The sequence below is a fragment of the Spermophilus citellus genome (assembly GCF_964194105.1).
Source record: "Spermophilus citellus genome assembly, chromosome: 4".
NCBI classification, from domain to species: Eukaryota; Metazoa; Chordata; class Mammalia; order Rodentia; family Sciuridae; genus Spermophilus; species Spermophilus citellus.
The window spans coordinates 68,379,234-68,393,921 of NC_138185.1; the positions used below are offsets into that span (position 1 = coordinate 68,379,234).

The window sequence follows — 14,688 nt, forward strand, 5'->3', positions numbered from 1 at the left end:
TGTCCTCCAAACTCAGCTTAAATTTCACAGCAGTTCTTATTATCATTACCTCACGTGCCATCCACCTGCTGTTTGGTCAGTTCATGACATTACTTGGCAAAACACGTTAGGTCCAACACACCTGTACCTGTGTCTGAACTTAGCTGGACAAACACATAAATTATGTAGAATATCTTTATTTTCACATATGGCCACAAATCTCAATTGGACCTTTAATGTTGTAGGTAATTATTATATATCCCTAGTGTGTTATTCCTCAAATTTTTTTTTCTTTTCTTTTTTTCCTTTGGTACTGGGTATTGACCCCAGGGGCACTCAACCACCAAGCCACATCCCCAGGCCTATTTTGTATTTTATTTAGAGACAGGCTCTCTCTGAGTTGGATAGGGTTTCACTCTGTTGCTGAGGCTGGCTTTGAATTTTCGATCCTCCTGAGCACCACCATGCCTGGAGCTCCCTTTTTTTTTAAATTTTTTTTTTGTTATACATGGTCACGATATCTTTATTTTTATGTGGTGCTGAGGATTGAACCCAGTGCCTCACACTTGACAGGTGAGCACTCTACCTCTGAGCCACAACCCCAGCCCCTAATACTCTTTTTTTAATACCTTTATTTCATTTGTTTTATTTTTAATGTGGTGCTGGGGATCGGACTCAGTGCCTCACGCATGCTAGGAAAGTACTCTATCACTGAACCACAACTCCAGCCCAGACCTCCATTTTTTTAAACCATAGAAACTCACAAACTATGGCATATCATCTAGGTGTATGTGTGTTTTGTTTTTTTAAAATTTTTTGGTAGTTGTGGATGGACAGCATGCATTTATTTTATTTGTTTATTTTTATGTGGTGCTAAGGATCAAACCCAGTGCCTCTCACATATAGTGCTCTGCCACTGAGCCACATCCCAACCCCTGGATGCGTTTTTAAAAATAAAATTTAACTGGCACAGTCATAGAACATGACTGGAAAATTGATATATTTATTATGGATGCTTTTGGGTTACAATGGCAGAGTTGAATAGTTCTAGCAGAAATCAGGTAGTCATAAAGTCTGAAGTATTTTACTTTCTGTCCCTTAATATAAAGTTTGCTATTGGCCGTGGTGGTGCATACCTGTAATCCCAGCTACTAAGAGATCCTGTCTCAAAAAAAATTTTTTTTAAAGTTCTGGGGATATAGCTCAGTGGTAGAGCATACCTGGGTTCAATCCTCAGAACAGGGGATAGGAGGTCACTTGGAGAGTTGTCTATATTCAGTCTCCAATTTTTGCCTCATTTTACTGAAAATGGTCAAGTCAAGGTCATCAAGATTTCTGCAATGCTAAATCCTATGCTGAATTCTTAGTCCTTCCTGTACTTGACTTAGCAGCAGCACTTGACATGATTAGCACTTCCTCCTTCTTGAAACACTTCCTGTACTTGGTTTCCTTGGCTTTCCTCTTACTGCTGCTCTTTCTTGGTTTCCTTTCATAGTTCTTCCTCTTTTCCTCAACCTCTTAGGAGCCATGGTAAGTCTTTGGTTTTCTTATGTTCTGCCTATTTTTTTTTTTTTTTTTTTTTTTTTAGTGCTGAGGATTGAACCCAGGGGCACTCTACCACTGAGCTACATTCCTAGCCCTTTTTTATTTTGAGACAGGGTCTCACTAAGTCGCCTAGATTGGCCTCAAACTTGTGATCCTCCTCCTTCAGTTTACCGAGTAGCTGGGATTACAGGTGTGTGTCATTTTGCCTGGCCCTTCTGCCTAAGTTTATACTCATGAAGATATTAGCTAATCTCGTGGCTTTAAGTATCATCTATTAATTAATGCTAACCACTCCCAACTTTACATGCATCACCAACCTCTTAATAAAATTCCTGAATCAAACAGACCTATGTCATTCATGTCCAAAACTGAACTCTTGATCTTCCTTGCCAAATAGCCTTCTGTATTTTGGCTAAAGGTAACTCCATTCTTGTAATTCCTCCAGTCCTTTAGCCTTCAATTTGCTGTTCTGGCCCTCCATTATACCTCTTCCTGTCACAGACTCTCAACCCTACTCAGACATGGGGCTTCCTGCAGTCCCTCTAGTGCTCCAGGACTACTCTCCACCTCAGGGCCTTGGCTCTGGTTAATGCTTCTGCCAATATGCTCATATTCAGAGAGCTGCTCAGCTAACTTTCATTTCAAGTTTTTGCTCAAATGGGCCAACTTATCTAATACTGCATTTTGGACCCCACCCATTGTTCCTGTTTTCTTACTCTGCTGAACTTTTCACCAAAGTTCTTTTCCTTAACATATTCTTGTTGTGTATATTACTTGCTATCAGCCTTCCCCTACTAGAATGCAAGCTCTACAAGGGCAGGTATTTTTATTTATTTTGTTCAATAATGTGTCTTAAATTCTTAGAAAAGTGTCTGCTATAGAAACGGTCCTCAACAAATATCTATTGATAGAGTAAACTGATTAGCGCTGTTTATAGGGTGGAGTGGGAAGAGACAGTTGTGAATCTGCAGATTCTACACTGAGAGAGTAAACTCCCCTGTTTTGGTCAGTGCTGCAAATCTCAATTGCAGCAATTACAATTATATGAACACATATGTCTCTCCCTTCCAGACTATGAACTTGTCTACAATGTGTTCATTTGGGAGTCTCCAACATTTTGTAAACATTTTAAAAGATATGAAATGTGAAAATATTCTATAACCAGTCTTGTAGTTATTAAAACATAAAATTGCCATGATAGGTACAATACGTACCTAATGATTGATTTTAACAACCTCCCAAGGTTATTTGAGGGGACAGATCATACTGAACTCAGAAGCCAGTGCCATTATTAGTATTATAATTGTTTTTAGTACTGGGGATTACCTGGGGTGCTTTATCACAGAGTTACACCTTCAGTCCTTTTAAAAATATATATATCTATTTTTAGTTGTAGCTGGATATAATACTTTTATTTTATTTGTTTTTATTTTTATGTGGTACCAGGGATAGAACCCAGTGTCTCATGCATGTTAGGCAAGCACTCTACCATTGAGCCACAATTCCAGCCCCCAGTCATTTTTTATTTTGAGATAGGGTCTCATTAAATTGCTGAGACTGGATTTGAACTCAAGATTCTCCTGTCTTAGCCTCCTAAATCTCTGGGATTACAGGTGTGTGCTACTGTGCCAGTGCCGTTCTTTGTAGGTTAAAAAAAAAAACAAAAAGAGTAATTTAAAGTACTTGAGTATAAATACAGTACCTACTAATGCTACTCTTTCAAGATTTTTTTTTTAATTGTATTTTTTTGTGGACTGGAGGTTGAAACCAGGACCTCACACATGCTAGGCAAGTGCTCTACAACTATGCTATAGCCGGGTCCATTTTAAAATTTTATTTTGAGGCAGGGTCTCACTAAGTTGCCTGCCTCAGCCTCCCAAGTAGCTGGGATTACAGGTGTGTGTCTTCCAACTGACTGAGATCTTTAAATATAGGTTATAGTTGATTTAAAATATTCTACCTGCCCATGTTAGATCATTTGGCATGTTTATGAATTAATGATATTTCTAAAATATTCTGTAAATATCAGTGCACATATGTAACCTCAATATTTTGAACAGGTGGATGTTTAGTATATTTTCTTAATAGTCTTCTAACTCTAAAAAATGATATTCTATAAAATATTTTAAGAGGGCTGGGGTTGTGGCTCAATGGTAGAGTGTTTGCCTAGCATGTGGGAGGCCCTGGGTACAATCCTTAGCACCACATACAAGTAAATAAATAAAATAAAGGTATTGTGTCCAATTACAACTAAAAAATAAATATAATATAATGTAATGTGTGTGTGTGTGTGTGTGTGTGTGTATAAAGAATTTTTCTATTCCTAATTATGATATGGAGGACAAGCCCTTTCTCTTGTCTTTTGTGGCCCATATTCTGGGATCTAATTTGTGTTTTCTTTTTTAAGTTTTAAGAGAAAAAAAAAAAAAAGCTGGCAATTTCCTTAATTATTAAAGAATTAAAAACAAAACTAAACTAAACAATAATTCATTTTACCTTTGTTTTACAGCAATTATCACAAGAAACATCCGGGTATTTCTTACAAAAATCAGGGTTAAATCCATTTTCTCCGAAGTAAGCTAAAAGCTGTATTCTCCTGCATTCTGTTATATTTTCACAGTAATGTACCATGCTATACAAATTATTGAAATGAGTCTCTCTTGTATGATGGTTTCCATCTTTTTCCACTAAAAGGGATGAAAAGCATAGTAAAACACATTAGAAATTTAAAGAATAGCACAGAAATACTTAGAATTATAGAACTTTAATACTAAATAAGAAAATTGCTATTATTGGCATTCTATTAGTATTACAATTTCTTATTATAATTAACTGGGATTTATGTTTATCTCAAGATTTTAATTTAATTTTATAGAATTACATTTTAGATTTTTGTTTTCAAATTGAAAAATTTTTTTGGTGGTGGAGACTGAACACAGGGTGTCCATGTTCTTACCACTGAACCATATGCTCAGACCCTGAAATGGAAAGATTTTTTTTTTTCAAATTTTCATTATTTCCAATGATGAAGGCTAGACTTATATTTCCTATATTATCAGATAGGCATGTACTGAAGTTAATATCCAAAGAAAGCATGACATAGAACTATGACAGTGGGTTGTACACCTTCCTGAGCCTGTGAGGTCTAAGCAGTTAAGCCAGTAGCTCCACAACTATATGCCGAGGGCTAGAGGTGTAGTTCAATGGCAGAGCTTTGGCCCAGAGTGCACAAGGACCCAGGTTCAATTCCTAGCACCACATGTAACAAAACCATTGTGCAACGAAGCCTGGAGTGCTGTAGTGAACTCTTAAGTGTAGGTTATTTTAAATTAAAGGCAAACAACAATAACTGACATTGTCGAATACCACACAAACAATTTGAGGTACTTCATGGTTTTAACATTAGATTCTGCTTTACTTTTTCCAATAACATCATTATCTTTGTGAAGCTAAGAATTTGACAGTTGCTCTAATAAAAACAAGTACCTCAAGAAAAATGAATGTTATCTTGTTTTTCTTTGTCTCCATGCTGGGCTGAGGACAGAACCAAGGGCCTTGTGCATGCTAGGCAAATGTTCTGCCACTAAGTCAAATCCCTGACTCAAGAAAATGAATGTGAAACAGAAAATGAGAGTGGTAGTGCTCAATTTGATTCTAAAGTTTAAAAACAGCAAGTACTTACTTTCCATTAATAAGTGATATAGTTACTTAAGAATAAAATAAAAATCTGATTTCTTGGGCTAGGGATGTGGCTCAAGTGGTAGTGTGCTCGCCTAGCAGGTGTGAGGCACTAGGTTCAATTCTCAGCACCATATAACACATAAAAAAACCCAAAAACAAAGTGAAGATACTGTGTCCACCTAGAACTAAAAAATAAATCTGATTTCTTCCAGTTTATTAGTATTATTCTTCAAATAATTTAATATTTAATATTAAATAATATTTCAAATAATTTAAGTCCTAATTACGAGTCAAAATAATTACAATTTAAATATTTATACTAAACTATTTGGATTTAACAATATAGATGCTCCCTGACTTATAAAGAGGTCACATCTTGATAAACCCATTATAAATAATTTATATATAGCTTTCATACCATTGCAAAATCGAAAAATTATCATTTAATCTATCACAAGTAGGAGATTGTACGGGTTTTGTCTAAAAATACCAGTGGGCAAACCAAGTGTAAACAAGGGATTTTTTTGGGTTAATACCCATTTTGGTATAGTGTAAGAATCTTGAACTTTGGCATCAGATGAAATCGTGCTCAGTTAGGGTTCTGCATTTATTAGTTCTGTATCTCATTTTTCTTCTCTGTATAATGAGAAAATAGTCTTATCTTTTAAGGTTGTTGTGAGAAAAAAAAAGAATTGATATGTGTAAAGCATTTAAAATAGCATGTGGCAAGTGCTAACAGTATATTATCTATAACAATTACCATCCCTGCAACACAGTCACTACTCCCACTGCTCCTACTATTTTGGCTACTGCCTCAGAGACCTTGGGGGCAAGTAAAAAAATCTTTCTGAAGCTTGCTTTTCTCATGAGTAGCTCTACCTAAAAAGTTAGATGTTGCTTATAATCCCAGCAGTTCAGGAGGCCAAGGCAAGAGGATGACAAATTCAAGGACAGTCTCAGCAACTTAGCAAGGCCCGAAGCACCTTAGAGAGATCCTGCCTCAAAACAGAATATAAAAAGGGCTGGGGATGTAGCTCAGTGGTTAAGCACCTCTGGGTTAATCCCTGATACCAAAAAAAGCTAGTTGTTATGGGTAAATAAAGTAAGATGATATAGAGTTTGACACAGTGCATAGCATGTACCATGCTGAGTATCTCTGCCAGAGTGAGAAAGTGATCTTAAAAATAGATATTTATAAAATATATTCAATTATCACACCTGAGTACAAAGATGGGCCCAGGATATAATAAAATTCTAAAATATGTATTTACTTTGACCCAAGAAAGACTTGGTTTAGAAATATTTCCTACATAAATAACTGCAAAAATGCCTAAAGATATCAGTACAAGGGTATTCAATACTGTGTTGTTGGCAGCAGTAAAAAACAAGAAATAATCTAAATATCTAATAAGAGGGGACTGGCTTAATAAACATGAAATTATCAGACTATGGAATTCTATGTAGCTAATTTATTCATATTAATTCTAGGGATAATTACAATCTAGTATTGACTGAAAAAAAGGGGTATATTTATATATATCTTTATATATATACATACATATATGTGTGTATGTGTGTGTGTGTGTGTGCGCGCACGTGAGAGAGAATGTATAATGTAATTCCATTTATATTTTAAAATACAAGCATCTGGGAAAGGTAAACACAAATACAAGATGTTGCCTGCCTTTAATGGGGGAGGAAGGATGAGACAGGAGAGGGATATCTAGGAAACTATTGGTTGTACTCCCCCTCCATTTTTTTTTTTTTTTTTTTTTTTGAGAGAATGTCTCACTATGTTGTGCAGGCTGGCCTCAACTCCTGAGCTCAAGTGATCCTCCTGCCTTGGCTTTCTCAGTAGCTGGGACTATAGTTACGTGCCACAATACTTGGTTTTGTTTTATTTCTTAAACTGGATGGTAGTTCATGAGAGTTTATTATTTTCTCCTTTTTATCTTTCTTTGAAATATGTATTACATTCAAGTTTAAATGATAAAATTGGGTCTAGAAGGATACAAAAGAAATCAACAACTCAAGTTGTTTCTTGAGACAAGACCACGGGCATGATTTAGCAATTTCCTGCCTTACACATGTCTGTGACATTTTCCATAATAAGCATGTATTATTTTTACAATAAAAGTGAACTAAAATAAAATTTCAATTTATATAAATACCTCTATTTCTCCATGATTATTTAAGGAAAACTGGACCCAAAGTACCACAATAGTAGGAGTGATTAATCTCATGACATGACAGAACATGACAGAATGTTTCTAGTAGAGCTCAGCTTACTCATTATAAGCCTCTTCAGTCTGGTCACATCATGATAGGTATAGAAAAGCAGGCAGTGAGATATTTCTCCATCTCGTCCAGCTCTGCCGGATTCCTGGTAGTAACCTTCCACAGATTTAGGAAGAGATGCATGAATCACAAATCGCACATCAGGTTTGTCAATCCCCATTCCAAATGCAATTGTTGCACAGATAACCTGATGTAAAGCAAAGGCCCATTAGATTCATAATGCATTTAAAGGAACATTTTAATAATGGATATTTTTAAAAGCTCTATCCCTTATTTTACTTTAAAATGCACTCTACTTGACAAACTTATGTCTTAACTTGGTTCCACTATTTAGCATGACTAAGACAAGATTTTCATATTGATAACTTGCAATTTTATTAAGCCCATGAAGAGAAAGAGAAGCTTAATGTGGTTGGCACTTTCTTATGTGAGTTGGTTTCACTACATGAGAGATTAATTGCACTCATTAGCTCTTCAATGTGTTGTCAGTGTTTGTTCTGTTTCTGATATGGAGGTGTGTGGGGGTTCTGTTCATATTGCCATGATATCCAGGCCTGTGTACATAAGTAATACTATCCTCAGGGGCTCCAGGCTGTTCCCAGGGCTCTGGCTCTCAGAGGTCATTGCTGCTAGCTCCTTGATGATTCGGGACAATAGTGCTCTCACCTGCTTCAGTTTTACCTGTGTCACCAGCTGAAACATACGCTGACTCTTTTTTATTCATCAGTTGATTTCAGAGTCAAGGTTGTGAAATTTTAATTAAATCTCATATGGGTAAAAGTCAGAGCAGCTTATACAGGAGGGGAAAAAAAAAGAAAAAGGAAAAAAAAAGGCCAGGGTCTATGGCTCTTGGCCCATACAAATCACTTAGTGGAAGCAAGGTGATGGTTAAGTTTTAGGAGGTTGACAAATCAGTTTTCAAGAATACCCATTTCAGTTGCAAATTTAGGACGCATTTAACCCAGACCAAAATGCTATATCTCCAGGCAAAATTACATTATACAAATAAAGCTGTAAGTCTTTTTTTAGCACTTAAAAAAAATGAATTGCTACTGCAAGAACAGTATTTCAAAAGCAATGAAAATATCTGGCAGCCAGACTGAGGCTAATGACATGATTTCAGTAACCGTGGGTACCAGAAAGGAACTGTAAGCTATGGGGTACGTGGACAGAAAATGGGCACATTTATCAACACTGGGAATGGCAGTGGCCTGCACTCTAGGTTAGTCATCCATCTAATTTATGGTACTTTGATCAAAAGGAAATCTCCTCAAAAAGTGAAAATCTATTGTGTCCTCTGGTGACGGAGAGCAGGCGGGGAAGTTGCGCAGTAAGATGTGCCTGCCCAGAGCTCTGCAAATGTCGTCTACCTTGAAGCCTGGTGATTCTCCCACTGCGAGGAGGGCACATGGCTATGAAGCACATCCTGAAGGCTCTGAGTGAGACCACAGTGATGCTGACTCTTTCTGAAAGCTCTTATTTCTTTAACTAGGAAACTGGCTTTGACACATTACACTTCCTTCCTTATTTTGGTGTTGTTTTTAAACTTTAGGCTACATTCATTCTTTTTTAAAAAAATTTTAATTGTAGATGGACACAATATCTTTATTTTATTTATTTATTTACTTTTATGTGGTGCTGAGGATTGAACCCACTGCCTCACTCAGGCGAGGCAAGCTCTCTACCACTGAGCTACAACCCCTCCCCAGGCTACATTCATTCTTTTCGAAGAAAAACACCAAATTTTATTTTTATTCTTTTTTCACCTATAATGGGGATGAACCCAGTGGTGCTCTACCATGTAGCTATATTCTCAGCTATTTTTTTTTTAATATTTATTTTTTTAGTTGGACACAATACCTTTATTCCATTCATTTATTTTTGTGTGGTGCTGAGGATCAAACCCAGGGCCCTGTGAGTGCTAGGCGAGCGCTCTACCATAATCCTAGCTCCCCTCAGCTATTTTTATTTATTTTTAAAAATTAGGGCTGGGGTTGTGGCTCAGTGGTAGAGTGTTTGCCTAGCACGTGTGAGGTGCTGGATTTGATCCCCTGTTTTAGACAGCGTCTAAGTTGCTCAGTCTGCCCTTGAATTTGCAATCCTTCAGCCTCAGCCTCCTGAGTTGCTGGATTATAGAAGCGTGTCACCACTCCAGTATAGATCTCACCAATTTTTAATTCCTCCCTTGTCATTTATTGTTTGTTCAAATCTTTCAGTCTATTTCTGGATTTCTGTTCCACTCATCTATATGTAATGTACTACAAACCAGTAATGTACTATTTTTTATCAAATTCTTTTAGTTTTTTAAATTTGACTGTCTTCCATGCAAACTTTAGAAAAAGTTTATACAAAGAAAAAAACTGAAATGTGTAATTATTTCAGTGAAGACAAACCAATTTTTCTAAACTTTTTACATATCTGAAAATGCCTTTATTGTTTTCAACATATATGACAGTGAGCTGGGTATGAAATACTTTTGTCCAAGTCTTCCCTCTACCCCCGCCCCCCCCCCCCCCCAGTATTGGGGACTGAGCCCAACAGTGCTCTAGACTTTTATTCTATTTTTAATTTTTGACAGGGTCTCACTAAGTTGCCCATGCTGGTCTGAGTTTGCAACCCTCCAGACTCAGCCTCCCAAGAGATTAAAGGCATGAGCCACCATGCCCAGCTACTCTTCCCTCTTCTGATTCTGAAGACTGTCCTCCTGTTTTTGATTTCTATTTCTCCCCCGCCACCTTTTTTTGTGGTACTGGGGTTTGAACCCAGAGGTACTTTACCACTGAGGTAAATCCCCTAGCCCTTTTATTTTTATTTTGAGATAGGGTCTCACTGAGTTGCTTAGGGCCCTGCTAAGTTGCTGAGGCTGACCTTGAACCTGTGATCTTCCTGCCTCAGACTCCTGAGTCACCTTTATACTCTAAATCATCTTCATGATGTTGTTTGGTAAGATAGAACCACAGGAAGCCATGGTAGACAAAATAGGCCCAATTTCTAGCCAGTCAGGTTTGTCACTGGGTGGATCCTATATTTGGCATGCAGAACTCTGATGGTGCTGAAGGGCTGCAGCAGTATGGCTCTACATTTAATATTCTTAGGCTGGATCCCTATTCCTTATTGCTAATACATCACATTTAAAAATTTTTTCTCCCTCAATTTTTGTCTTTTATTCCCTCTAACATTCTCAAGTTAAGTTATTCACTATATCCCTGATTGCTTCTCAGTTTTTTTTTTTTTTTTTGTACCAGACATCAAACCCAGAGATTCTTAACCACTGGGCCACATCTGCAGCCCCATTGATTGATTGATTGATTGGTACCAGGGATTGAACTCAAGGGTGCTTAACCACTGAACCACTTCCCCAGCCCCTCCTTTTTTTTTTAAATCTTTTTTTTTTAAATTTATTTTTTAGTTCTCGGCAGACACAACATCTTTGTTTGTATGTGGTGCTGAGGATCGAACCCGGGCCGCACGCATGCCAGGCGAGCGTGCTACTGCTTGAGCCACATCCCCAGCCCTTCCCTAGCCCTTTATAAATTTTTTATTTTGAGACAGGGTCTCATTAGGTTGCTTACAACTTCACTAAGTTGCTGAGGCTGGCTTTGAACCTGTGACTCCCCTGCCTCAGCCTCCTGAGCCGCTGGGATTATAGGTGTGGGCCACCATGTCTGGCTCCTTCTCAGTCTCATTTTGATGTTTTCTATCTTTAAGATAAAAACAATTTGCATTCTACACGCACAAGTTTGCTAATATACCAGAAAAGATTATTCCTTTTGTTTGTTTATTTAAAAAAATGTTACCTGGCAGCCATCCTGATTAATCCACTTGTGTTGCACTTCATCTCTGGCAGAATCACTGAGGCCAGCATGATAAGCAAGAGCAGAAAGACCATTCTTCTGTAAAGTGTCAGCCATTGTGTCACATTCCCGCCTGGAGAGGCAGTAGATTATCCCTGAGTCATCTGTCAAGAAACCAAAAACGGTAGTGAGAAGTGAGGACTTTTAACATAAATAACAATACGATTTACACTATGTTTTTAGAAATGTTAAGAAACATAAACAGATTTCTGTAGTGCACTTAGAACACAGGATGATCACACAGAATAACTCAGGAAAAAAATTCATACAAAGAAATAAGATGCGACTTAAAAAAATTTTTTTTTAGTTGTAGATGGACACAATACCTTTATTTTCTTATTTTTTTATGTGGTGCTGAGGATTGAATCCAGTGCCTCACACATGTTACACGAGCGCTCTACCACTGAGCCACAACCCCAGCCCAAAATGCAACTTCTAATTCTATCCCTGTTAATGCCTTATGAGATGAACCTGGACTAATCCTAGGCTCTATTTCACACTGGCTCTAAAATGGGAAAGCTCCCTTATACAAGCTTATAGAAAACACATGACAATATTTATCAAAGAGTCTTAAAAATACCTCTGACCAGCAAACTACAGTGATGAAGCCACATGAATGTTTATAGCAGCACAATTCATAATAGTTAAATTGTGGAACCAACCTTCAATAGATAAATAGATAGGGCTGGGGTTGTGGCTCAGAGGTACACCACTCACCTACCACGTGCAAGGTCCTGGGTTCGATCCTCAGCACCACATAAAAAATAAATAAAATAAAGGTATTGTGTCCAATTACAACTAAAAAATAAATATAAAAAGATAGACAAATAGATAAAGAAACTGTGGTATATATACACAACTGAATATTACTCAGCATTAAAAGAGAATAAATTTAAGGCATTTGCAGGTAAATGGATAGAGTTGGAGAATATTATGCTAAGTGAAGTAAGCCAATCCCCTAAAACCAGAGGCCGAATGTTTTTTCTGATAAGTGGATGCTGATCCATAATGGGGGTGTGGGAAGAGACAGGAGGAATGGAGGAACTTTGGATAGGTTAAAGGAGAGGGAGGAAAAGGGAGGGGAAATGGGAGTAGGAAAGATGGTAGAATGAGATGGACATTGTTACCCTAGGTACATGAAGACACAAATCATGTGATTCTATTGTGTATACAACCAGAGAAATAAAAAAACTGTGCTCCATTTGTATACTATGAATTGAAATGCACTCTGCTGTCATGTAGAACAAATTAAAAAAAAAAAAAGATACACCTTTGACCCAGTTTCCTTCTAGGAAACTAACCTAGGAAATAAAGTGATATATGGACTCACACCAAAAGTTTTGTTTATAATTTAAAAATTAAAAAGATTTTAATGGGAAACATTATGGGAATAAGGTTGTGAAATAAAATATACTGTATCAAGTGTTTTTTTCTTTTTTGTCAATATCTTTATTTATTAATTTAATTTTTATGTGGTGCTGAGGATCGAACCAGTGCTTCACACATGCGAGGCAAATGCTCTGCCACTGAGCTATAGCCCCACTCCCTGTATCAAGTGTTTTCTAAGAAAAAAGATCAATTGACCTATAACATCTTTAAAAAAAAAAGTGTTTTCTGAGTTATAAAAAGCATGCAAAAATGCCTTTTATAACTTTTTTAAACTCTTTTTTTTTTTTTGTTTTAAAGAGAGAGTGAGAGACAGAGGGATTTTTTTAACATTTATTTTTTGGTTTTTGGCGGGCACAACATCTTTGTATGTGGTGCTGAGGATCAAACCTGGGTCACACGCATGCCAGGCAAGCGCGCTACCGCTTGAGCCACATCCCCAGCCCTGCCTTTTATAACTTAAAAAACAAAAATGGAGCAAACTGTTATGAACTTCAGAATCTCATTTTATTTTTTTATTTTTAAAGAGAGAGTGAGAGAGGAGAGAGAGAGAGAGAGAGAGAGAGAGAGAGAGAGAGAGAATTTTTTAATATTTATTTTTTAGTTCTTGGCGGACACAACATCTTTGTTGGTATGTGGTGCTGAGGATCGAACCCGGGCCGCATGCATGCCAGGCGAGCGCGCTACTGCTTGAGCCACATCCCCAGCCCCTCATTTTATTTAATATAACTCAAAGGCAAACACATTTGGGAGAAGGCATTACAAAAAGAGTTATATTCATACACTGATAGAAGCCATAGAAAGCACTGAAACCAAAATGATAATATAAGTGTGTAGGAGGAAATATTTAATATGTTTTTTTGTTAAAGTTTATTGTTATCTAACCAAATGAGATTTTATAAATTCTAGAATTGAAAGAGTTACAATATTCTGGTCTATAAATAACAAGTTAAGTATCATCATTAAACAAAAAGAAATGTTTAATTTGCTATTTTATATATTCTATTGTGGTACTAAAGAGACACCTATTACTTTTAGATATCACATAACTGTACTCACATGGGTGATGCTTTCGGATCCATTCTAAGCAATCAAATGCTACCTTTTTAGGTTTTTTTGGTAATACATAGTATTTCAGATTATGTCTGTTAAAGCTCATGCTGAACCTAAAAGAAATGCCAAACACAAAATTTAGTTATTATGAAAAATATAGATCTAGCCATTGGCATGAACTGAAAGTATACCTCAAAATCATTAACCCAGATGAGATGTTATTAGAAGATGGGGCATTTGGGAGAGAATTAGGTTATGAGAGTGAAACCATGAATGAGACGAGAGTCCTTATAAAAGTAGAGACCTCACTAGTTTTAGGTGTGGCTATAATGAGAAAAGTACCATCTGCAAATCAGAAAGAGGGACCACACCAGATGGGATCTGCTAGTACACTGATCCTGGACTCCCCAACCTACAGAGCAATGAGAAATAAATTTCTCTTATCTCAGCTACCTAGCCTATGATATTCTGTTCAGTTAGCATGAACAAAGGCCAACATCTTCAAAAATTAAATACTGATTTTCCACATTCCAAGCCTAATTATCAGTTTGTCTTAAGGTGAATACTACCACTGGCAGCTTATATAACAGAACACTGAAATGGAGGTTAAATTAAAGGTTAAAGAAAAGAATGGTTGGTGAGTGTAGTGGCACACACTTGCAATCCCAGCAATTCAGGAGAGTGAGGCAGTAGAGTCTCAAGTTCTAGGCCAGCCTGGGCAACTTAGTGAGACCACATCTCAAATATAAAAAGGGTTAAGGATGTAGCTCAGTGGTAAAGTGCCTCGGATTTAATCTCCAGTACCAGGAGTAGGGAGAAAGAATAGTGATAAGGAGGGAAGCTCTATGGCATTAGATGATAAAAAATTAGGATTATAGAAGAGGAGTGTACC

At 37.0% G+C, this 14,688-nt stretch overlaps 1 protein-coding gene across 1 annotated transcript in view; it reads right to left on the minus strand.

Moving 5' to 3' along the window:
- BLM (BLM RecQ like helicase) overlaps positions 1–14,688 on the minus strand; it is a 103,896-nt gene that overhangs the window by 14,561 nt on the left and 74,647 nt on the right. Inside the window, exons 13-16 of the mRNA XM_081292420.1 lie at positions 13,803–13,909; positions 11,301–11,461; positions 7,495–7,690; positions 4,021–4,211 (exon numbers count right to left, since the gene is read on the minus strand). Coding sequence (XP_081148546.1) covers positions 4,021–4,211; positions 7,495–7,690; positions 11,301–11,461; positions 13,803–13,909 — 655 coding nt within the window. The remainder of the gene's footprint in view (positions 1–4,020; positions 4,212–7,494; positions 7,691–11,300; positions 11,462–13,802; positions 13,910–14,688) is intronic.